The 23,855-nt window shown below is 51.1% G+C and overlaps 2 protein-coding genes across 2 annotated transcripts; one reads left to right on the top strand and one right to left on the bottom strand.

The window, feature by feature from the left end:
- Window positions 1-60: 60 nt before the first annotated feature.
- Window positions 61-7,646, bottom strand: NFKBIB (NFKB inhibitor beta). The gene is made up of 6 exons (XM_016165255.2): window positions 7,395-7,646; window positions 2,759-2,864; window positions 2,346-2,679; window positions 1,299-1,387; window positions 949-1,209; window positions 61-205 (listed from the first exon to the last, which is right to left on the bottom strand). The coding sequence occupies exons 1-6, from the start codon at window positions 7,571-7,573 to the stop codon at window positions 110-112; spliced, it is 1,065 nt and encodes a 354-aa protein (XP_016020741.1). The 5' UTR covers window positions 7,574-7,646; the 3' UTR covers window positions 61-109.
- Window positions 7,647-7,920: 274 nt separating this feature from the next.
- Window positions 7,921-23,854, top strand: SIRT2 (sirtuin 2). The gene is made up of 16 exons (XM_016165281.2): window positions 7,921-8,053; window positions 8,855-8,901; window positions 11,815-11,863; window positions 12,128-12,241; window positions 14,878-14,919; window positions 15,075-15,181; window positions 15,301-15,357; window positions 15,872-15,940; window positions 20,086-20,215; window positions 21,861-21,920; window positions 22,194-22,249; window positions 22,425-22,501; window positions 22,585-22,636; window positions 23,301-23,371; window positions 23,513-23,579; window positions 23,699-23,854. The coding sequence occupies exons 1-16, from the start codon at window positions 8,038-8,040 to the stop codon at window positions 23,852-23,854; spliced, it is 1,170 nt and encodes a 389-aa protein (XP_016020767.1). The 5' UTR covers window positions 7,921-8,037.
- The last annotated feature ends 1 nt before the right edge of the window (window position 23,855 follows it).

Raw genomic sequence — 23,855 nt, 5'->3', positions numbered from 1 at the left:
TGGAGGGATGGGGCCCGGGGAAAAACTGGAGGACTAGGAAGGCGACCATCAGTCTAGTCACTGGGTGTCAGAACTGGGATTTTATTAAATTGGAAATTCTATTAACAAGTCAGATGGGGTCATCAGGGGGAGGTTTTGAGACTGGGATAGGAGGTAGCCGGTGTGGGCTCCGGCCACTGTGGACCACGATGTCGTCATATTCATCCTGGGGGCAGAGAGGGCCAGGCAGAGGGGTTCAAGCGGCTGCCACCCTGCCTGCTCCCCAAGTCCTCCCACCCGCCCTAAGAACTGAGTCTTGCCTTGAAGCCTGAGTTCAACTTCCCTGCTCCTAGTTCTCCACCCACCATTTTCAAGGTGACTTGTTCTCCCATGGCTGCTGTTTGGGCTCTTGCCTGGTTGCTTCTCCAGTTCCTCAGCAGCCACAGCCCCTAGGGTGTCCCTTCCCTCTGTCTTTACCCGACTTCCTCAAACCCCACCATTCGACATCGTGCCTGCCCAAGGTAGTGCCTCTGCTGTAGGTTCTCCAAAGAAACCTCCTCACTGCTGGCTAAGGTTTTTGCCCACTGCTGCCAGTGTTCGAGTCACTGCTGCCCACAGCCTGAATTCATCTTCCCACAGCCTGAGTTCTCCAACTCTTGCTCCACAAAATCGCTCCGCACACTGCTGTCCACTCACTGCTGCCTATTTACCAGTCGCCATGACTGAGGGCTCTACCTCTGCCTGAGTTCTCCCTCTCCCGCCGCCTGCATTTCTCCACCACACAGCCTGAGCAACCCCCAACACCCCTGTAAAGGCCACTTCCACTGCTTGCTCTCCCACCTGAGTTCTGTAATCACAGCAGCCCGAGGTCAGGCTCAATGCGCTGCCTAATTTCTCTTCTCCCCCTTCCCACCTGCCCATCTACCCTGACCCCCGAGCTGGTCCGCCCAGTCCGTCCTCCTGACTCACGGCCTCATCCCCGCTGTCGCTGTCACTACTGCTGCTGCAGGGGCCAGGCTTGTCGTCCTCGTCCTCGGGCTCAGGGGCTCCGTGTGCACGGAGGAGGCGGGCGAGAACAGGGTTGGGCCGGAGCGTGGCACTGCCCAGTGGGGTGCGGCCACCGTACATGCGGGCAGCGGGGTCGGCACCTGCCTTCAGAAGAAGCTCCAGCACGTCGGGCGCTTGGGCCTCCACTGCCAAGTGCAGGGGGCTCCGGCCGCACGTGGGCTCCTGGAGGGTGCAGCAGAGCGGTCAGAGGAGACCCGGCCCACTCTAGGGATAACCCCACCCTGCCACACCGTCTCCCTAGGGCAGCTCACAGGTTTGTTGAGGTCAGCTCCGGCCTTCCGCAGTAGTCGGACCATCTCTGCGTCTTTGTGGATGACAGCTACATGCAGTGGGGTGTGGCCTGGGGAACAGTGACTAGTGTCAGACGATGGGGGGGGGGGGCTAAGGGCCCTGGGTCCCGGATGCCATGATCCTGGGGAAGGGCTTCATGGCCTGAGGGTGACTGACTTTGAGGTTTGGCTCCTGAATTCCTGGGCATGTCAAAGGGGCACTTGCATCGCAAATGCCTAAGTCTCAGGTGAACTGGAACTTGCTGGCGGTGCCGAAGGCTAAGTTGTGGGATGTCCAAGGCCTACAGCCCAAGAGCCTGGGGCTAAGGACAGGAGGCCTGGGTCTTGGGGCAAGGAAACCATAGTCTCCAGTCATACTTCACTAAGAACCTGGACCCCAAATTCCTGGGTTCTGAGTAGCCGAAGGGCCTGTGACCTTGTAGGTGGGATGAACCCTGAACGCTGGGTCCTGGATGACCTTAGTCCCTCTTTGGAGAGGCCTGGTACCAGGTACTCGGACTCAGAGGTGGGGGAGCTAAGATTCAGATGCCAGGCCCTGGGTGGACAGGGTCTTTCCTTCCCATGAGGCCTCTCTGAGGAGGGCTGTGCCTGAACCCTGATGTCAGTCTCTGGGAACCTGGGCTGCCAGAGTCTCACGGAGGGTCTAGGCCTTGAGTTCCCTCATCCTCAGTGGGCTGAGACCCATGGTTGGGGGAGGGGTACATCTAAGGTACATTGTGCCTTCCGGTTGGGGAGACTGAGTCCAATAACTGGATCTAACCTAGTAGTTCTAGACCTATGGGTTCCAAGTGGTCTGGGGCCTCCAAGTGGGGGTCCTGGGTCCTACAGAGCCAACTCTCAATAGTTTGGGGCCTGAGTGGGAGTCTTTGATCCTGATGTCTGGGACCCCTGAGGCCTCGGTATTATTCCCCATGGGGCTGGGTGTTGAGTCGGAAGAGCTGAGCCCAGAGCCAGGTGCTCTCACCCTGCCAGGGAGCCAGGCCGGTCTCCGTGCCTGCGGACCCTCACCCTCATAGTTTTCAGCCTCCAGCTGCAGCTTCCAGTCATCCTCGTTCTCATCCTCTTCCTTCCCCAGGTCGGATTCGGGGTACAAGGCAACAGGGGTGTGGTCGGTGTCAGGAACGTGGTCAGGGCCCTGAGCGAGGTAGGTATTGGGGGCTCCCCTGGGGCGCTGGGGGCGGGACTGCAGCAGTACACGAGCACAGGTGTGTGCCCCCATGCGGCAGGCCAGGTGCAGCGCCGTGTGGCCCCCACGCTCTGCCACGTGCAACCCAGCACCTGCCGCATACAACTTCTCCACTGTGGATGCCTCCCCCAGGATGGCTGCCAGATGCAGGGCTGTCTGCAGGAGCAGAGGGCAGGTTAGGGGCTATACTGAGAATCCTGGCCCCCAAGCCCTACACCCTCCTCCACCTGCTCACCTGGCCGAGGTCATTCTGCAGGTCCAGGTATTCTGTTCCAGCTGCAAAGCCTAGGAGGAAATCCAGGAAGGGCTCATGCTGATGAATCACAGCTAAGTGCAGTGCCCTGAGGATAAGGACAGGGGTCAGAAGGCAGAGTCAAGTACTCTGGCATTCATTCACTCAACAAACATGGAGTAACTACTGTGTGCTAGGAGGTATTGACCACAATTCTGGAACTAGCTGTCAGGAATCTAACAGGATCAGGTCAGAGTTAATTCAGCAACTTTGTTTAATCAGTGTTCTTAAGTAGGACTTCTATTTCCTCTCAAGATGAAGTAATATGGACCAGGTTTCCCTCCCATCTGAATTAACCAACAAATCAGACAAAACAGAGTATATGAAACAACAGTTTCCAAGATACTGGACGTCATGCAATGATGACAGTGAGAGACAGGAAACAAATGAGGTGAGCCCTTCAACTGACTGGCACAGCTTACTGTCTTGAGAGTTTCCAAGCCACAGTGCAGAGAGGAGGGAACCCAGGCAGGGCTTGGCAGAGTGCCTGAGGTGAGGAGACGGAGCTGAGTATAGGTGTAGCCAGGCATAGGACAGAGGACCTGAGAGGAGAACTGCAAGGGGAGAGACCCTAGAGATCCAGATGGGCCTCTCAAGTATTTAGGAGACTACCGATCAGGGCATGGGTGTGACGAAACTACTCCAGTCTGGGGTGGAAAAAAAAACATCCAAAAGGATTAGAGAAATGTGTCCATCACTCACACAGGGCCAAGAATAGTGCGTGCTCCCACTAGCCAGACTAGGAAAAACCCATAATTCACAGGACATCAGGTAGAATACTCTGGAAGGTCTTACTTACCTCAGTAGTGGGGAATAACGAGCCCTGCATGGGACACTGCTCAGGACCCAACTAACAAATCATAAAAGCAAAACCTGAAAGGATCAAACTACTAACAAGTGATTTAATTGCATCCCAGAACCATACTCAAGAATATTTATAGGAACGTAACACTTGGCAGCCTAACAAAGTAAAATCCACAATGTCCGGCATCTAATAAAAGATTACCAGGCATGCAAAGAAGGAGAAAAACATTATGGTAATGAGACTAATCAATCAACCAAATTAACCCATAAATGACCCATATGTTAGAATTAGCAAATAAGAATAACTGTATCTCATACATTCCAAACATTAAGAAGAGACATGGATGATAAAAGAAAAAGACTCCAGTTGAACTCAGAAATAAAAACCACAGCATCTGAAATGAAAAACACCAGACAGGATGAACAACAGATTAACATCACAGAAGAAAAGGTTAATGAATTTGAAGACTTAATGACAGAAACTCTCTAGAATGAAACATGAAGAGAATATTTAAAAATGAAAAGAGCATCAGCGAGCTTGGGACAATGTCCCCAAAAGAAGAGGGGCACAGAAAAAACATCTGAAGAAATAATGCTGAAAACTCTACACCTATAGATTTAAGAGGCTGAATGACTGCCAAGAACAAGAACTATGAAGAAAAGTACACTAAGGCCCCTCACAAAAGAATCTGTTCAAAACCAATGATAAAGACCAAAATCTTAAAAGCAGCCAGAGAAAAAATGCCTTAAGTACGGAGGAGTAGAAATAAGGATGACAGATTTTGCCTACAGAACAATGCAAAACAAACAAACAAACCACACACACGCTGGTGCAACATTTTAAACTACTCAAAGACAATGACTGTCAAACCAGAATTCCTTAACCCAACAAAAGTAGCTTTCAAAAATGAATACATAAAACAGACAGATATTTTCAGATACACAGAAGCCAAAGCAACACGCCACCAGCAGACCCGCACCACAAGGAACCTTGAAGGAAACCTGCAAACAAAAGGAAAACTATATCAAATTGAATTATGGATCTATACAAAGGGCCAGAGAAGGCTGAAAATAGTAACACTATGGGTAGACATGATTTTTTTCTTATCATGTAAGTCTCTTTAGAAGATAATTTTTTAAAAAATAATTGTTTAATCATCAAAAATAATAACAATGTTGTGGGGTTTACAGCACATGTGTAAGAAGCTTTAGCTGGGAGGGGACATATAGAAATAAACTATTCTAAGGTTCTTTTACTCTATGAGAAGTGGAATAATATCGTTTGAAGGTTAAAGTTGTACACTATAAACTCTAAAGCAGGAGTCAGCAAACACTTTCTGTCTAGGGCTAGATAAATATTTTAGGCTTTGGGGATCACATGGTCTCTCTTTCCCCTACTCAACTCTGCCGTAATGTGGAAGCAGCCACCGGCAATATGGAAACAAATGATCGGGGCTGTATTCCACAGAACTTTGTTTATGGAGTCTGAAATTGGAATTTCATATAATTTTCACTGACCACAAAAGTCTTCTTTTTTTTCCCCAACCATTTAAAAATGTGAAAAACGTTCTTAGCTCACAGCTGCACAAAAGCAGGTGGCTGGCTGGGTTCTCCCTGAAGGCCAGAGTTTGCCTTGCCTGTCTTTCAGAGCAACCACTGAAGTAATAAAACAAAACGTTAAAGCAATTAAGCCAACAAAAGAAATGGGACAAAATGTACTGTTCTAGAAGAAGGCAGAAAAAGAGAAGGGAAACAAAGAAGAGATGAGATAAGTAGAAAACTAATAACGAGATGATAAACCCAAAAATAACCACGTCAATAATTAAATGCAAATTGTCTAAACACTTTAATTAAAACGCAGAAATTGTCAGGTTGGCTAAAAAAGCAAAAGCCAACTATGTGCCTATAAGAAACACTCTTGAAATATAAATATTAAAAATAGGTTCAAACTAAAGGGTGGAATAAGCTATATCCTGCTACCACCAGTCAGACAAAAGAAAGCAGGAGGGAGTATTTTAATATTAAAGTAGATTTCAGAGAAAGGAATACTACCAGGGATAAGAGAGCTCGTTTCATAATGACAGAGAGGTCAATGACGCAAGAGGACATGAAAGAAAACCTGATAGAACTACAAGGAGAAATAGACACATCCACAATTATTATTGGAGATTTCAATACCCCTCTCTCAATAATTGATAGAACAAGTAGACACAAATCATGAGCAAGGATATAGTGGACCAAAACAACACTATAAACCAACACAACCTCTAATTGACTACACCGAACAACATCAGAATCCATATTCTTTTCAAGTGCACACAAAATATTCTGGATCATGAAACAAGTCTAAAAAATGCAAAAGGATTCAACTCTTACAAAGAATGTTCTCAGCCCACAATGGAATTAAATTAGAAAGCAACGAAAAGAAAGTTTCCAAATATCTAGAAACTAAATAACAAACTTCTAAATAATCCACCAGCCAAAGAAGAAATCAAAAGAGATATTATAAAGTATCTTAAACTGAATGAAAATGACAACAAAATTTGTGAGATACTGCTAAAGCAGTACTTGGTAAAATTTATAGCACACAACCTTTTAGAGAAGAAAAGTCACAAATCAATGACCTACCTCAACTTCCACCTTAAGAAACTAGAAAAAGAATTAAACCCAAAGTAAGCAGAAGTAAGAAAATAATGGAAGTCAGAACAGAGATCAATAGAATAGAAAGTGGTTGGTTCGGGGGCGGGTGAGGGGGTAGAATTAATGAAGTAAAGTGGGTTCTTTGAAATCAATGTTTATTGAGTGCCATCTATGGGTCAGGCGCTGTTGAGTCACAGGGGATACAGCAGAAAACACAACACACAAAAACCCCAGGTACAATCCCTCACTTAGGGCTTTCCAAAGTTGTTCTTTCTCCCTGACTGCTCCCCCCAACATCTTCTCGTCTCATTTTTCTGCTTGCTTTTTCTCCAAAGAACTTACTACCTTATGGCATACCATTTTTTTTCTTTTATATATATATATTTTTTTTTCATTTTTCTGTCTTTGTTTCTTCCTGTCTTTCTTTTTTCTTTCTTTGTCTTTCTTTTTCTTTTGTTCATTCTTTATTTCTCTCTTTCCTCTTTTCTACCTTCTCTCTCTCTTTTTTCCTTCCTTTCTTTTTTCCCCTCCTTTCCTTTCTGTCTTTGTCAGCCTTTCTTTCTATATGCTCCCTACCCCGAATGGACACTCCACAGGCCCTAGATTTCTGTTTTCTTCCCTACCTCATCACCAGCATCTAAAATGGCCAGTAACGGTGGTAGTGTTCTATAAGTATTTAACAGATGAATCTCTGCTATCATAGAGTTTACATTTTCTCTTTGAATGTAAGATGTGAAGATCAGTGTCCAGAAGGTAGGATCTTAGATTCAAAGACCAAGTATTATTTCGGAAATATTTGCGGAGGTTAGAGGTCAGGAGGAAAGGGCCTGGGCTACAATTCTAATAAAGGTCTCAGGACTGGGATCAGGAATATCAAATCGAGTTTGGGGATCAATGGATAGGGATGTGGAACTCTGAGAATCAGAGTTCAAGAAAGGAGGTCAGAAATTACTGGGTTAGAAAAAAGTTGGATAGTACATTAGTTTTATTAAAGGTTAAGATTTGCGCATTAGAGGTCAAGAAGTCTAACATCGGAAGTCAGATTTAGGAGAGGCTGGGAATTCGGGATCAGAGAATAATTAAGAATCAAATGTCGTATCCTAGGGCCCGGTTTGGCAGCCCAAGGTTCACTCACGTGTCCCCATCCTCAGTGACGTAGCCGAAGACGAGGGGCGCCCACGACAACCCCGGGCCCAGCTCCGCTCCCAATCCCGGTCCTCCGGGGGCCGCTGCATCCGGACCCAGAGAGCCCAGGCCGCTGTCGCACCACTCATCGGCATCCGCAGCTTTCCCCAAGCACGCAACCCCAGCCATAGCCCCCTAAGCCTCAGGGGCCCCCGCGGCCGCCCGCCAGTCGCTGGGCTCTGCCTTGAGCTCAGGCGCTTCCGCCCTGCGGGGAATTCCCCAATACGCCCCCTGACTCACCCAATCAGAGTGGGATAAATTGCTCACTCCCCGCCCCCTATCACACCATGACCAATCATAGTATTCAAATTGGCTTCAGTTCTCTACCCGTTCTCATATTTTCCGGTCGCCCTTTACCAACATGGCTACCAGCGCTGGGCATTTTGGGATTCGTAGTCCAGCCCTCGCCCGCTTTCCTTCCCTGAAAGGGGCCCGCGCGGGGGTTGTGCGAAAGCGTGTGTGCGGCCGCAAAGACTGCTGGGAGTTGTAGTTCTCTGCCTATCTCTGCCCCACTGTTTCCGGTGCCGTCACGGGACAGAGCCGTCGGTGACAGCCCCGTCGGTGACAGCCTTGAGGGCCCCCGCCCCGCGCCCATGGCCGAGCCGGACCGTGAGTCGGGGCCTCGGTGGGAGGGTCGGGCCGCGCCGGGGCCTGGCTGAGGGTTGCAGGCCCTGGGGCCCGAGGGCGGGTGTGGTGAGTCCGGACATGGGGGCTGCATGGGGAGGACCGAGGTTCGGGGGAGGGGCCGTTGCTAAGTGACCTGTATTGCTAGGTTCGTGGGTTTCTGGGTCGCGAGGTTTTAAGGGATCATTTGCCGTGTCTCCCGAGTTACTAATGATCGCACCTGGGTTGCCAAGGACCCCCGTTGCTAAGGACTTAGGTTGCCGTGGTCCCGGTTGCTAAGGGTACCTGGTTGTTAGGGGGAACTGTAGGATGCTAGGGGACCCCTGGTGTCCCTGCTTATCTCGTCCCTCTAGTTTCTGTGTCTCTCTTAAACATACCATGCCAACCGCATCTCCTCTCCAACACCCACCTCCTCTTGTCCGAGTATCTCTTTTCTCTTCCTTTCCAAACTTACTTCTGTTTATAAATCTTACCCTCCGGTACACACTCACACTGTCCTTCCTAACTCCTCCTAAGGCTTCCTCAATGCCCTGTATCCTTTCTATTTCTCCTAAACCTTCCCTTCCCAGCCCCTTTGTCCCTCACCGACCTCCTCTCTTCCCAGCACTCTCCAGTCTGCTCTTCCCCATCCCTTCCCTCTCTTTACTCTATTTTCGCCACCACCCCTATCCCCGTTATAACTAGGTTGGTGGGTCTTCTTGCCCCCCACCCCCTGCTTTGAAGCCCTTCGTAACCCCTTAACCATTCCCCCCACTGTAACCACATTTGCTCCCCCTCCTCCCCCAGCCTCTGACCCTCTGGAGACCCAGGCAGGGAAGGTGCAGGAGGCTCAGGTGAGATGGGGGAAGGGTGGAGGGAAGGAGAGAGTGGACTGGTTCCCACATCCCACTCCCCAGGGGGGACGGGACAGAGGGAAGAGTTAACCCAGGGCCCTCAGCTCACTGCCCCAGTCCTTCATCCCACCTCCCAGTTCAGCCTCCTGGGGAATGGTAGATTCTGGGACTGTCAGAGAAGAGTGTGCAGCTTCGACCCTAGGCCTGCCCTCCCAAACTTTCCTCTCTCATTGCCCCCACCCCCATCCCGCAATCCCTTCTGAACCTCCTTTATGCTTTCCCTGGAAGAGACAGGTATCCGATTTGGCCCTTGAACTCACAGATCTCATAGACAGGTGACTAGAAAATGACCCTACAGGGCGATTATGAAAGTAGCCCAGGGCACTGTGAGAGCCCAACGATTTTAGCCAGTACCTCTCCTGGAGGAATCCAGACTGGTCTAAGAGTCAGATTGAGGTACAGACAAATTGTAGTATATGCTGAGTAACTTAGAATTTCCTTAGGCAAGGTGAGAAATGGTGTCCCATGCAGAGGGTACAGCTAGGGCAAAGACTTGGGAGCATGGAAGAGCATGATGTGCTCAGTAGGCCAGGGGTGGTCAGCTGATCACATGCATGGTTAGCATTTATTGAGTACTTACTTCAGCTGGCTGGCTGCTCTGCTTAGTGCTTTGTGGGCCTCATCTCATTTCATCTTCCTAGCATCTCTGCTCGGGTCAAGGTCTACTGCGGTCATTTTACAGATGAGGAATTTGAGGCAGAGTTGTTAAGCATCCTGTCCTCTGTCCCTAGGCTAAAAGAGCAGGGAAGGGTTTGCAACCCATAGCACCTGGCACGCTGCCTTCCAGATATTTCGAGGAGAGGTAGACAGGCTGCCTTCCAGAGTCCTGAAGGTTCCGGCAGCACTTCCAGCTCCCACTTAGGCCAAGTTGAGGCAGGGCCCTCAAGTCCTTCCACAGAGCTTCACTGTCTATGGCCTGAAAGAATGCCGGGCCCCCCAACCCCCAACACACAGCTACGAGAGCACTGTTCCTATGTAGGCCATGATTACAGCACCTCACAGGTGCAGGGCAGAGGGTACGAGAGCTTTCTCTCAGGACCAGGCTTCTCCATCACCCGTCTCGCAAAGCAGGACCACTGTCAGAGAAAAAGGGTTAATGTTAAAAAGGATCCTTGGTTCCAGAGAGATTTGAGGATGTAAATTGCAGCATTGTCCATAATACGGCGAAACTGGACACAACCCAAGTGGCTGTGAATAGATAAGTTAGATGAACTATGAGACCTCCTTACAACATAACACTGTGCAGCCTCTTACACGAATGAGGTGGGTCTATAATATCTGGTTCTGTGGAAGATACAAGACGCAACATTGTACTATGGCATGAGCCATTTCTAGAAAAATGATGGATTTTATATGCAGAGAAAAAAATCTAGATTAATTATCATTGCAGTGTTAATAATAGTGGTTATCTCAACAGGGCTTAGGGGAGGGATTATGAAGCAGGTGCCCCAAGTTATACGTTGTCTAATAGACTTTTTGCAAAGCTTAGGCAATCTAAAAGGCAATACAAATTTTTAAGTATGCTTGGAAGGGAGGTTCCTATTCAAAAAGACTTGGAGCAAAATAGTGACTGATGAGGAAGAGGGATTGTTGGAGGGGTTTAAAGCAGGATAGTGAGTTGGTCAGAACTGTGCTTTTACGAGATCTGTTGCAAGGCCCAGCCCCAGCCTAGCACACAGCAGCTATTCATTCGTTCAGTGGTGAATAGTTCTGGAGCTCCTACCAGGTGCCAGACCCTATTCTGGGTGCTGGACATCTAGTGGTGAACACAGAAAACCCCTGCCTTGGTGGAGCTGACCTCATGTGGACCCTGTAGATGTTCGTGATTGATGATTAGACTAGAGACGCCAAAGGGAAGGGCCTGTGAAGTGGAGGGGCGCGGGCCAGCCCAACAGGCCACCATGTGGAGGGCAGTAGAGTAGTTGGAAGGTGGAAGCTGAGGCTGATAGCCCCTGGGGAAGAGGACAGGCTGGACCAGGTGGAGCCCTGGGGAGGGGACAAATCATGGTGAGAGGATAGGGGAGGGAGGTGGGAAGCATCTGGGAGATGGAGGCCACACTGAGATGGGATGGGGAGCAGGATGGGGGAGATGCTGAGGCCAGTTTGGGACACAATGAGAGTGAGGGGCCTGGGGTCCCTTAGGGGAGAGCATCCAGGAGGTCATGGGAACCTTGGGTCTGGGGCCAGAGTGGGAGCATCATCAGTGACTGGCCCAAGGCCATTGTCGCGGATGAGGCAGCAAGCCCAGGGAAGGGGAGGAGGGAACGCAGGGAGGGCTCTGGACAGAGTCCCCAGACCTGGAGTTGAGGTCGGAAGGCAGTATCTGGGGGTTCCAGCTACCAGACAAGGACCTGGGTGTCTTCACTGGCGTCGTTTCATCATTACGCAGTGGCTTTGGTGAGGAGGGCTGCAGGGGTGCCAGGAAGGGGTGGCAGGTCCATGTACAGGGGATAAGAAGAGATACAAGTGGAGGATGTGGACATGGCATGTGAAATAGCAGTAGCCAGCACTCCGCGAGCACTTCCTCCACTAGGTGCTGTTCTGAGCACCTCGCATAGTTTAAATCATTTCATCTCTCAGTAGCCCCCTGAGGGGTTCCCTGCTCAGAAAAGCAGAGTCACTCACACTGAGATTAGGCTTTTTGGGAGGAGCAGGCCAGGTCCCTAACGTAGGCAACCTGTCCAGAGCCCACCCACGGCCCTGGAGCTGTCCCTCCGCTGCCCTTCACTTCCTCTGGCCCACCCCCCATCTAGAGCCTTTTTCCCAAACTGGAGTGTGACATAACCCCCCCCCCCCCGCCGCCACTCCCTAACCCTTTCTTGGGCCTGGCCACCCCACCCTCACCCCTTCCAGGACTCAGATTCAGACACTGAGGGAGGCGCGGCTGGCGGAGAAGCAGAGAGTAAGTATCTTCCTCAGGAACCTGATCCTGGTGGTTGAGTGGGGAGGGTGGTTTAGGACAGGGGTCTGGGTGATACCTCTCACCTCCAGGAGTAACATTCAAGACAGGGAATAATGGGTTCAGTGCTAGTGCCTAGAGGCCCCTGACTGCCCAGGCAGGGAGCCTTGAGTTGTGGGAAGGCAAGGGGGTCCCCGGGCTGGGGCAGAGGCCCTCAGGACCTCCCCTGCTGAGGGCCCACCCAGCAGCTTCTTTCCTTTCGGCCAGTGGACTTCCTGCGGAATTTCTTCTCCCAAACGCTGGGCCTGGGCACCCAGAAGGAGCGTCTGTTGGACGACCTAACCCTGGAAGGGGTCGCCCGCTTCATGCTGAGTGAGCGCTGTAAGTCATCCCTGCATTGGGCCACTTTCCTCCTCCTGGCCCCAAGTGACTGCTCAGCCCCAGCCACTTGAACCATTCACACCTTTTGTCTGCAAGTGACAAGAAACCCAACTCAAACTGGTTTGTGCCAAAAAAGGGATGTGTTGACCCTTTAACTAAAATCCAGCATAAGCATAGCTGGGTCCAGGGGCTTCCATGTTGTCAAGAATCTTAATGGACCCTGGCTCTGCTTTCCTCTGTGTTGGGGAAAAGGCAGCTCCTGGAAGCTTCGCATGCAAATTCCACCAGCCTAGCAGCTCTCACTGAAGGGATTATCTCTCTCCCAGCGGTTCAAGCCCTGGAGCAGAGACTGGCTCCAGCTGGCCCAGGCTGAGTCACTTTTACCCCAAACCAATCACCGTGTCTGATTGGCCAGACTTGGGTCACATCTCAGATTAATGCTGTGCTCTGATTGGCCAGGCCTGTTTCATAGCATTTGCCTCATAGAGTTAAGTTAGTAGGGGTTTAAAAAGTTAATTGAGATGTAAATGCCTGAGACAGGACCTGGATAAGAGCTGTGCAAGTGTTCTCTGTGATTATTACAGGAAGCCTCTCTCAAGGGTGATGTGTAGGCACCCCTTTACTAGGTCACTGTGTAATTTATATTTCCTACTGCGAGTTGAGGTCACCAGAGTCTGAGAAACCAAAGCCCTTGGCAGTCCTCAGCTAGAACAATGGACCCTCTGAGGGTCCTGAACAGCCCTTTGTTGAGAACTTCTTCACTTTCCCTGTCCTCCTCAGGCAGCCCCCACCCTCCACCCCGCCCTGGGCCTCCTTCTCCTGGGCAGGCCAGGAGGCTGTCTGCAGTCCACTTCTGGCTCCGGTCAGCCCCAGAGAACGCAGGCAGTGGCTGCAAAGCGTTTGTTCCTTCTGTCCTCCTGCACCTGGGTTTCTGGATAATTGGCTTATGGGGGTGCTTATGAGGGGATAGTAATAAATAAGTTAATTTAGCCTTTACTGTTTGTCAGGCACTAGGCTAAGCATTTGACAGGTCTCCTCTCATTTGATCTTCACATTATACCTGTGAGGTCATTACAGGAGTGATCTGGACAGAGGAGGAAACTGAGGCACAGAAAGGCTGTGACTTGGGGCAGGGTCACACAGTTGGTTAGAGACAGAGTCAGGACTCAACCCCAGGGCCCCTGAGTCCAGAGCACACAGTCTCTCCACAATGCACCCCTCCCCGGGTCCAGCCAGGCCTGGTCCAATGGCAGCCCCAAGAGGAAGCAGAGGGCTTAGCCTGAGGCAGGCTGCAGTCTCTGACACCTGTGTCTTTCTTGGAGAGGACACCCCAGAGGCGCCTGGTTCACAGGGCCTCACTTGACATCTGTCCTTCAGCTAACAGGCAGATGCCAGGGTACTGCGTGGCAGGGCCGCCTGCCAGCCAGCAGCTGAAGAGGCGCCTGGGCTATTTCTGCATGGCCTGATGTGCTTGTGAAATGACTTGACCCCTGCCACATCTTCCCATCCTCTTTTCTGAAAGCTGGTAAAAATGAGGGAACAAAGTGCTTACAGGTGTATGAGTCATGGTCTCAAGAAGTCTAGTGCAACTGACTCAAAGAAGAATACCAGACACATGTACGGGTCCTCTTACACACAGATTTTTTCTGATAAATACCGTATATGTATTTTCTCTTCCTTATGATTTTCTTAACAGTTTCTTTTCTGCAGCTTACTTTAGTGTGACAAAACAGTATATGATACATATAGCATACAAAGAGTGTGTTAATCCACTGTTTATGTCATTAGTAAGGCTTCTGGTCAACAGTAGGCCGTTAGTAGTTAAGTTTGGGGAGTCAGAAGTTGTAAGTGGATTAACTCCCAGCTTGTTCTAGGGGTCGGCTGCTAGGCACAGATCTAAGCTTAACATGAATGAGTCCATTCTCTCAACAGCCCTGCAAGGTAATTATGCCCCTTTTACAGACCAGGAAGCTGAAGCCAAGAGTGGTGCTCTGAACTAAGGCCTCCTGCTGGTAAGCAGGAGAGCCCGGGCCTGAAGCCTGCACCCACTGTCCTGTTCACTGAGTGTGGGCTGACTGCAGCAAATCTTTGTTCTTCACCTGAAAATGACCAGACTTCTGGTGGCTGATGTGTGTGATTATAGAGGAAAGGAATGTGTTGAAGGAATGTGCATAAAATGCTAAAAATAGGTGGTCACCAAGGTTGTGTTTACAAGGTGAGATGCTGCCAGGGAGTTTGCTAATAACCCGTAGCTCTTCTGGGGGACCCCCGCCCCCACCTCTTCACTAAGCTCTTACGCTTTTTGTCTAGATCTAGTTAGAGGGAGAAACCTCTCTGTGATCTTTTCTCAACTCTTAAGTTGGTATAATTTCAAACCGTAAATTCTTTGTCCCCATGCTGGCTTTTCCAGCAGTCGACTGTGTAATTCCTTCCCTTCTCTGAGCCTCGATTTCCTTGTCTATAAAACAGGGATGTTAACACCACCCACCCAAGATGGTAGGGAGGACCATTCATGCATCTAAAATGTTTACCGCAGGGCCTGGCACCAAGCAAATAGCCTCAGGGGCTGTGATGGGTGGTATTCTTTTGGGGCCAAGCAAAGCATGTCACATGACACATACATTCCTCTCCTGCAGGTCGCAGGGTCATCTGTTTGGTAGGAGCTGGAATCTCCACATGTAAGTGCTCCCTCCTCCAGTAGCCCCCCACAAGGTTTGGGGGATCCCCTTCCAGGGGTGAGGAGGAGGCATGTCTGGGCCCTCACTTGGGAGTCACTGTGATATAGATGGGGCCCAGGTCCCTGATGGATTGCTCCCTGGCCCTCCTCCCCCAGCCGCAGGCATCCCTGACTTCCGCTCCCCATCTACTGGCCTCTATGCCAACCTACAGAAGTACCATCTTCCCTACCCAGAGGCCATTTTTGAGATCAGCTACTTCAAGGTATGTACTCCCCCAGGAATGGAGGAATGCCTGTCACGATGTGGGAAGGATGGGGGCACCTGTTCCCATCTCACCTGGGCATCTGGGTGCCCACCTGCCCTCCACTCTTTCTCTCACAGAAACATCCGGAGCCCTTCTTTGCCCTCGCCAAGGAACTCTTTCCTGGGCAATTCAAGGTGAGTTCTTCTTTGCAGGGGGGATAGAAAAGGCTAAGGGGCAGCAGGCATGGGAAGGGCCCTTTGGACAAATATCATGTAGTCATTAAGTACATGGGCTCTGGACCCAGACTGCCTGGGTCCAACTCCTGGTCCCTCATTTCCTGCTCTTATGATCTTAAGCTTCAGTTCTCCCATCTGTAAAATGAAGCTGAGAGTACATGAAAAGGGTTGTTGCAAGGCTTAAATGAGTTTCCAATACATGGAAGAGCCCAGACTCTGGATCTAGGCTGCTTTTGTACGAATCCCAGCTCTGCAACTTGCCAGCCGTGCGGCTTTGGCAGGATAGTCAGCTTCCCCGTGCCTCAGTTTCCACATCTGTGAAATGGGCATAATGACAGTCTCTGTGTCACGGGGTCAATGTGATGATGATACCATGATGTAAAACAGGCATAGCGCCTGGTACAGTTCCCGCCTGTGGTGATGCGGGACGCCTTCTCTGCTGTTATCAGCATTGTTATGATTGTCCCTGCAGCCAACCCTCTGTCACTACTTCATCCGCCTGTTGAAGGAGAAGGGGCTGCTTCTGCGCTGCTACACACAGGTAGGTGGGACTGCAGGCATCCTGGGAGGAAGAGGGCGGCCTCAGCACTAAGAGCTCCAGCCACTGCTTCTTTGTCACGTGACCTGCACTGAGTCATTTCCTCTCTCAGCCTCAGTTTCCCCTGCTATAAAGCAGAAGCTAGAATAGCTTTGTGCTCTCAGGCCTGTGGTGACATGGCAGTGAAACCCCTCGGGGCCATCCCGTGTGTACTGAGAAAAGACCTCATATCTGAGGGGAGGGGACACTGTTTGCATCATAGGGTTTTCTGGCAGATGACACGAAAGTGACTTGATCTAACCAAATCCATGCACTATGACAATGTCCTAACTGGTGGATGTGGTGTCCTAAGGAAGAGGCACCTGTTTATAATTTGCACAAAGGCCTTGAGTGAGCCACGGGGCCATGGCTTGTGCATGTCGGGCACTGAGCCCAGGGCCTCCCCCCGGTACTCGGGTAAGGGTGGCTCACCTCACTGGCTTCTGGACCGGTTGGCAGGACTTCTAGGATCTTGCACCATAACAGGAAAAACTGCTCACGCTTCTTTGTTTTATGAATACTGATTGAAATTACATGTTGTACTATACAGCGATATCATGCATGCTGTAAATCATACCTTGGAACCCCCAAATTATAAAACAGAGAACACATGGATATAACTAGGTGTTCTAATATTTCCTTTCTGCACCTGGCAGTGTGGAACCTCCAGCCTCGGAAGCTGCCACCAGGGGCAGGAGGAATTATTTTTCGGTCCAGATTTCTCAAAGGGACAAGTGTTCCCGTCTAGGGACCATGGTGTGATGGTGGAGGGGACTGTTAGTTACCTCCTTATAGAAGGAGCCCTAGCTCAGGATAAATCTGACCTTTCCTCCCAGAGGGTCAGTTTCATCCACGGGACGTAACTCAGCCAAGTTCCCTCAGTGCCAGGCACTGCTGGCAGCAAACAGAGCAGACACCCCTGCCCTCCTGGGGCTGACAGTTTGATGTGGGCAGAGTGACAGTGGACAAGGTGGATAAGTAGCTTATCCTGTGTGGCAGATGGTGAGAGTTCTGTGGAGCAGGATTAAGCAGGAGAGGGGAATCAGAAGTGCTGTGTGTGTGTATGTGTGTGTGTGTGTGTTTTGGAGGGCACGTAGCGTATGTTGTAAACAAGGCATCAGGGAAGGCCTCCCTGAGATGGGGACATTTAGACTAAGACCTGGAGGAGGGGAGGCAGGGAGCCGTGGGATTATCTGGGGGAGGGCACCCAGGCAAAGGGAACAGCCAGTGCAGGAGTCCTGAGTGGAGACTGTATTTGGTGCGTTCAAGAACCTGGGTCTGATCAAGCGAGTAGGACAGCGGTAGGAGAGAAGTCGGAGACGAGTCAAAGCGGTGACAGGGCCAGGCCATGTAGGGCCTCGGGAGCCACAGGAAGGGCTTTGTCCTTTATCTTGAGTGACACAGTGCCATAGGAGGGCTCTTAGCAAGGTGGGGACATGCCCTAACCCAGGCCTCCGTCTGGCTGCACGTAGGGACAGATTGTGGGGGCATTGGGGGAGGGGGTCGTTAACAGAGACTGCAGGGGAGACTGGTGCGATGGTCTGCACAGGAGAGGTTGGAGGCCCGGCCAGGTGGGGGCCGCGGAGAGGGAGAAGTGGGCGGGTTATGTATCAGTTTTGAAGGTGGAGCCAACAGGCCTTGCTGATGGATTGGGTGTGAAGTGATTCATGAGGGAGAGGAATCAAGGACTGGACAGCTCCCAGCCTGAGCCCCTGCTGCTCGCTGAAGTGGTGGGAGGTGCAGTGGGGCAAGACAGAGGAGGCGTTTGCTTCAAGGCATGTTGAGGTTGAGATGTGTCGCTCGTCAGACGCCCACGTGGAGATGTGGTCAGGCATTTGGATGTAAGAGTCTGGACTTGAGCTGGAGTTTAAAATTATCAGACAGGATGAGATCACAGGTCCTAGCATGAGAAGCCAGGGCTGCTCAGCGGGCTCATTTCCCAGCTCTGACGAGAGGCAAAATCCCCTGCCCTTGACCACAAAGCACACCAGCTGCCCTCTGTGTTTACCTGAGAGCCAATTCGAATCCATTCTGGGGTCAGAGCGTCCTGTGCAGGCATTTCCCCCACACACACTTACAATATTTAATGCATGGAATTTAACTACATGAAGTATTCAAAATGGCATATTACCTGAAATAGACAAAGGTGGAAAAAAATCTTTCCACTCTCACATTTCGTGAAACCATTTTTTTTTTTTTTTCAAACTTCTCACCTTCTTCCTCAACCTCAGGCACTTTTTGAGTCACTGACCCAGTTTTTTGGAACACACTGTCTTCACTCTTTTCTGAATTGTGACGACACAGCACTTCTGAAGTGATGTATGATGCTATTTTTATCTCGATACATAAATATCCATTCAAACATGAAAACAGTTGTCTTGTTCACTCAGATCGCTGTGATCTCTGCAGCAAAACGTTCTTTTAAATATATGCATGGCATTTACAATGCACATAGGGTTTGGGCTTGGCTTTCTTTCACCTGACCCCTTGTCTTGGAAGACCCTTCCATATCCACAGCCACACAGCAGCTTCATTTTTTAAAAAAGCTGCAGTCAGTGATGTGTCAATCAAGGATGTGATGTTTGGAAATAAAAAGGGAACCAAGGTTTAACAATGAGGAGATTTCAGATGAAAATCAGACTTCAGCCTCCTCCTGAAATTTAGAAAGAACTGGCTGCACGCACCCTAGGTGGCTTTCCTGGGCAGAGCTCTGGCTGGAGCTGAGTGGCCACTGCCCGCTCTAGGAGCTGCCCGCCCCTGCCCAGAGCCGCCTCCACCCCGTGGCCTGTTTCCTGCCAGGCCCTGGGGCCAAATGGCAGTTCCTGCGTATCACCACACGTTCAGTGCTTGTCCTTTAGTCTAGTACTTCCCTGGGCCATAGCACCCAGCTCCCAGCTCCCTTCCTACAGCCACTACTGTTGGCCCCTTTGTGCATGTCCTTTGAAGATGTTCTATACTTAGGCAGATACACAAAGTCATAGGTATTTTTTCACATCCTATACATACTGCCTTTGTGCTTTTGTTACTTGTAACATCTTGGAGACATCGTTTCATATCGGTACATACAGGTTAGCCTCACTGTTTTTATTTGTTTGTGGTTTCTTGATTAAACGTGGCATCAAAGAATAACAGGCGGTTAGGCACTTCTTCTAAATGCAATTGAGTTATATGCATGCACACTGCTTACTCACGCGTGAGGGAGTCAGTCAGTAGACTGAATCAAGTAACAAAGGGAAAACTAGGATTTCTGATAGAGGGGGAAGGGGAAAAGCTGCAGAGAGTCTGGGAACAGTGACTAGTCTGCGTGTTTTGGGCATAAGCTGATTGCTGGCAAGGAGCAGAGAGGGCAGTTGAGGCCATCTGCCCTTGAAAAGGAACCCTTCCGATCATTCATGGGATCTCCAGGAAACCTTGTCGGTTCAGCCGTTGGCTGCATGTGACAGGCCATCTCTGTGTGACATCTGCCAGTGTCCTCCGTCACCACCTGCCTCATGGGCAAACAAAAGCTACTCCAGAGGGGCTGTTTGTTTTGAGGGGAAAAGAGAGAGCACAAGTGTCTTTGTGGAAAAGAATAATCTTGTTTTGTCAATTGGGAACATATCTGTGTCTTAAAAAAATACAAATTAATTTGCCATCTGTGAAACAGACCTCAGTAAGAAACTCAACTGCTAAATAGGAAAACTGTGTGATTAAAACCAAATAGTCCCCCCGCCACACACGGCTGTGGAGGTTGAGTACCGTGCAAGGACCCCTCTCTGAGAGGCTCTGTTACAATGGAAACTATAGATTTGTACATTTTTTTCCAACAGATTTCTGGCAGGTGGCACTCAAGTATGTGGTTCTAACAAACAAGTTTTCTGAAAAATGGAAGCAAAGTGGCCCTAATTTGTAGAAAAATGCCAAAAGGGCTCGTGGTGGCCGTCGGCCTGGCTCATGGCTTTTTGGATTTGGGTCCCTGCCCGGATGTGTCCACGGCTTTTACCCTTTCGTGGCACGGTCAGAGTGAAGAGGTTTTTGACATACCCTGCCCTTTACCTTTCCCTCCTTCTCACCCCATCCCCCGAGGGCTGTGGTTCATTCCCCGCCCTCTTCCCTTGTCACCCTTCCAGAACATAGACACTCTGGAGCGAGTGGCGGGGTTGGAGCCCGAAGACCTGGTGGAGGCCCACGGCACCTACTACACGTCACACTGCATCAGCCCCCTCTGCCGACAGGAGTACGCACTGAGCTGGATGAAAGGTAAGGGGCCAGAGGGCACCTGCCAGGCAGGCCTCCCACCTACTGTCCGCTCATCAGCACCAGGAGTAGGGTCCCTTGCCAGTGGGCACCAGTTCTGCCCCACACAGCTCTGCGGCTCTTCTCAGTAGATAACAGCAGCCCCCAAAAGCTTGAGGGGGAAACGAGGTTCTGTGCTCCCAACGCCACCTCACAGACAGGTTATGATGGACATGAGCTCCACACACACACAGACGTATTAGCAGAGAGGCCCCCAAACGGTCGCACAGCCTGTTCCATGAGGTCATGAGACCCTAGCTCTTTATCCGTTTCTGCATTGTCCAACATGGCAGCTGCTTGCGACATGTGGCTACTCCACACTTGAAATGTGGCTAGTGGGACTGAGGAACTGAATTCTAAATTTTATTTCATTTTTATTAATTTAAATTTTAAAAGACAGCCATATTGGATAGCACCACGATTCAGTTAGCCCATTGGATTCAGGCACGCAGAACCGGTGGTGTGTGAAGCCAAACACAGGTCTGGCTGGGGGTGAAGCTGGGGCCACCCCAGGGGTGCAGACCACAGGGCCTGCTAAAGTCATAGTCCCCGTTCATGTAAGGGCAGAGTGTCTATAAAAAGAACAAATAATTCAGCCAGTCCACGTTGCTTGAATGCCAACAAGAGCCTATTTCTGACATCCATTGTGCTGATTAAGAAGTCACTTATTTCACCCATGGAAACCCGTTTCTGACATTCTTTATGCTGACTTCACAAAGCCTCTGGTGTCCATGAGAGATAAGGACAGCACTTGTAGTAGGGCCTCTGGAGTGTGTTCTTTCTGATGCCACGCCAGCTGACCGCCCCTGGGGTGACGGGTCCTCAATAGCCAGCCGCGCACAGCTGGGAGTAGCATACGATTAACATTACCCCATTATGTTTACTCACAGCCGGATCCCCTGCAGCACCCCAAAATAGCATGCCGTCAGTGCAGAAATGTTTTAAAGTAAACGACAGACATTAAAACAGTGCTCTGTAAATGTTTGTTGAAGGAATGAATGGTTGAATGAGTGAGCTTGGAGTCTGTGTGTTGCAAGTGACAGAAAACGTTCAGGTTTCCTTAATCAATAAGCAATGAGGAGCATGACTGTCATAAGGATGGTGCATGTGAGTCAGGGGTGGCAGGCCAGTCACAGAACCCATGTGTGGGAAGCAGGTGGGCCTAAGGATTTGTCCCCATCCCAGGATCATCTGTGTATTCTTCCCTCTCAGCCACCTGGCCTGGGGCCACCAGGCATCTCTGGCCCAGGATGAAATAGGGCCGCCCTCAAAGGCCCACTGAGTCCAGTCCCCAGGGGGTAGCAGGTTGGGGAGTACAGTAGCCCCATTAGCAATAAGTCTGCTCATTCGTTTATTCTTTCCTTTAGTAGCTATAGACTGATACCAGGAGCCACCCTTAGACTCCTGGGGCATGGGGGTAGGTGGGGACAGTTCTCTGAGAAGGGGGGGTCCTTCCCGGGAAGGGCAGACACCCCAGAAGGTTCCTTGGTGACTGAAGCATGTTTATGTTGACACTAAAGGAAGGAGCAGGGGGAGGCGGCAGGGCAGGTTGCAGCCCCCAGCCCAGAGCCTCTCCCCTCCTCCCCTCCTTCCCCTTCTCCATGCCCAGAGAAGATCTTCTCCGAGGTGACCCCCAAGTGTGAGAAGTGTCAGAGCGTGGTGAAGCCTGGTGAGCCTGGGGCCAGACACCAACCAAGGGAGATTTGGACTGGGAACCCCCCACCCCTTCCCAAGAAAGTCACATGCCACCCACCCCACCCCTGATCACCTCCTCTCCACAGAGAGGGTCCTATAGCCCTGGCCTGTCCCTGCTGCCCCACGCCCCGCCCAGCCCTCGGGTCTGCCTTCTGCTCTGGCCATCCTTGTCTCCAATTCCATGTCTGCCTCCCTGCTCACTGTCCCTTTCTGTCCGGTGTCGTCTGTCTGTCTGTCTCCGCCTCAGATATCGTGTTCTTTGGTGAGAACCTCCCAGCGCGTTTCTTCTCCTGCATGCAGTCAGTAAGTGTCCCCACCACCAGCCTGCACTCAGCCCATGTGGGGACAGCCTGGGTCCTGCCTTGGGGAGGGTCACTTCCCCAACTAGCTTCAGGTGGGCGTGTGGTAGGGGGCAGAGGACTGTGGCCCAGCCTCAGAAGAGGGTTCTGGGGCCCTCATGGCCTCTCTCCCTTCATAGGACTTCCTGAAGGTGGATCTGCTCATCATCATGGGCACCTCCCTGCAGGTGCAGCCCTTCGCATCCCTCATTGGCAAGTAGGTTAGGGGTGGGGGCGAGGTGGTGTGGGCTCTGGGGGGGCCAGGACGGGTCCTCACCACTCAGCTCACCATCCCCGCAGGGCACCCCTTTCTACTCCTCGTCTGCTCATCAACAAGGAAAAAACTGGCCAGGTGAGTCAGCTTTTATCACACCCTCTCGTTCTTCCCTGCCTCCTCCTCATACGGGTCCCCATTTCCTCCCACTAGCTTCCTAGGAAGAGACAGGTCTCTAGGAAACCCAATAGTTCAGACCCCTCAGCTCAGGACCAGGGATTCCAGAATCTACAGAGGTCGGTCAACTTCCAGGCTGCCCTGACTCTAAGATTCCACAGGCCTCTGGGTCAGGATCCTTTTAAGCAGATGATAGAACCCCAACTCAAAGCGACTTAAGTCAGTCCTGGGATGTTGCTCTTCCTGGGACTGAAGAATCAGGGCTAGCTGGAGCCAGGGCCTTCGGCACTGACATTGGAGCTACCTGCCACCTCTTGGCTCACCCCCCCTCCCCCAGGTGGTCTCACCCTCAAGCACGGGCTCCCTCCTGGCGAGTGATGTTTCTTCCAAGGGGCAAAAGCATACCATGTGCCATACACTGTTGTAAGCACGCTCCCTGTACCAACACACTGACAGTACAACCCTAGGAGTGGATTCAGTGATCACCCCCACTCTACAGACAAGGAGACTGAGGTTTGAAGAGGCCAGGTCACTTCAGCAATGTCACAGAGCTGGGGTACAAACCCAGGCCACCTGGCTCAAGGGTCTGTGCTCTTAGCTCCCTCTTCCCGCCTCCTTCCTGCAGACTGACCCCTTCCTAGGAATGATGATGGGCCTTGGAGGAGGCATGGACTTCGACTCCAAGAAGGCCTATAGGTGAGGCCTGGGTCTGCTGCGTGGGCCTACAGGGGACAGGTCCAAGGGGGCAAGGAGGGCGTAATGGTACGTGAACAGGGCAGAGCTGTCAGGCGCCCGGGACAAGCCTGGACACGCCTGGACTCTCTCACCTGCCTCTAGGGACGTAGCCTGGCTTGGTGATTGTGACCAGGGCTGTCTGGCCCTTGCCGACCTCCTCGGATGGAAGGTAAAGAGCCTGGGCCACCCCAGCCTATCCCGAGCCCAGTCCCTAGATGCCTGTCCCATGTTCCTCTGACCCCATGAGGTATGGTAACCTCTGACCCCTGAGAACTTTGTGCCCTGCAGAAGGAGTTGGAGGACCTGGTCCAGAAGGAGCTTGCCAGCATAGACGCTCAGTCGGGGTCCGGGAGCCCCAACCCCACCACTGCAGCTTCCCCCAGGAAGTCCCCACCTCCTGCCAAGGAGGAGGCCAGGACCACAGAGGGGGAGAAACCCAAGTGAC

This window comes from Rousettus aegyptiacus, unplaced genomic scaffold, assembly GCF_014176215.1.
Source record: "Rousettus aegyptiacus isolate mRouAeg1 unplaced genomic scaffold, mRouAeg1.p scaffold_m13_p_14, whole genome shotgun sequence".
In the NCBI taxonomy this organism is placed as follows: domain Eukaryota; kingdom Metazoa; phylum Chordata; class Mammalia; order Chiroptera; family Pteropodidae; genus Rousettus; species Rousettus aegyptiacus.
This window is presented reverse-complemented; position numbering and strand designations above follow the sequence as displayed.

Bases quoted from the DNA above. Each gene is read 5' to 3' on its own strand.
- NFKBIB (XM_016165255.2), bottom strand. From the start codon at position 7,573: ATGGCTGGGGTTGCGTGCTTGGGGAAAGCTGCGGATGCCGATGAGTGG. The intron at 2,865-7,394 runs GTGAGTGAACCT...CCTTATCCTCAG, and splicing joins GTCACTGAGGATGGGGACAC to GGCACTGCACTTAGCTGTGA. The intron at 2,680-2,758 runs GTGAGCAGGTGG...CTGCTCCTGCAG, and splicing joins TGCAGAATGACCTCGGCCAG to ACAGCCCTGCATCTGGCAGC.
- SIRT2 (XM_016165281.2), top strand. The intron at 22,637-23,300 runs GTGAGTCAGCTT...TCCTTCCTGCAG, and splicing joins ACAAGGAAAAAACTGGCCAG to ACTGACCCCTTCCTAGGAAT. The intron at 23,372-23,512 runs GTGAGGCCTGGG...ACCTGCCTCTAG, and splicing joins GACTCCAAGAAGGCCTATAG to GGACGTAGCCTGGCTTGGTG.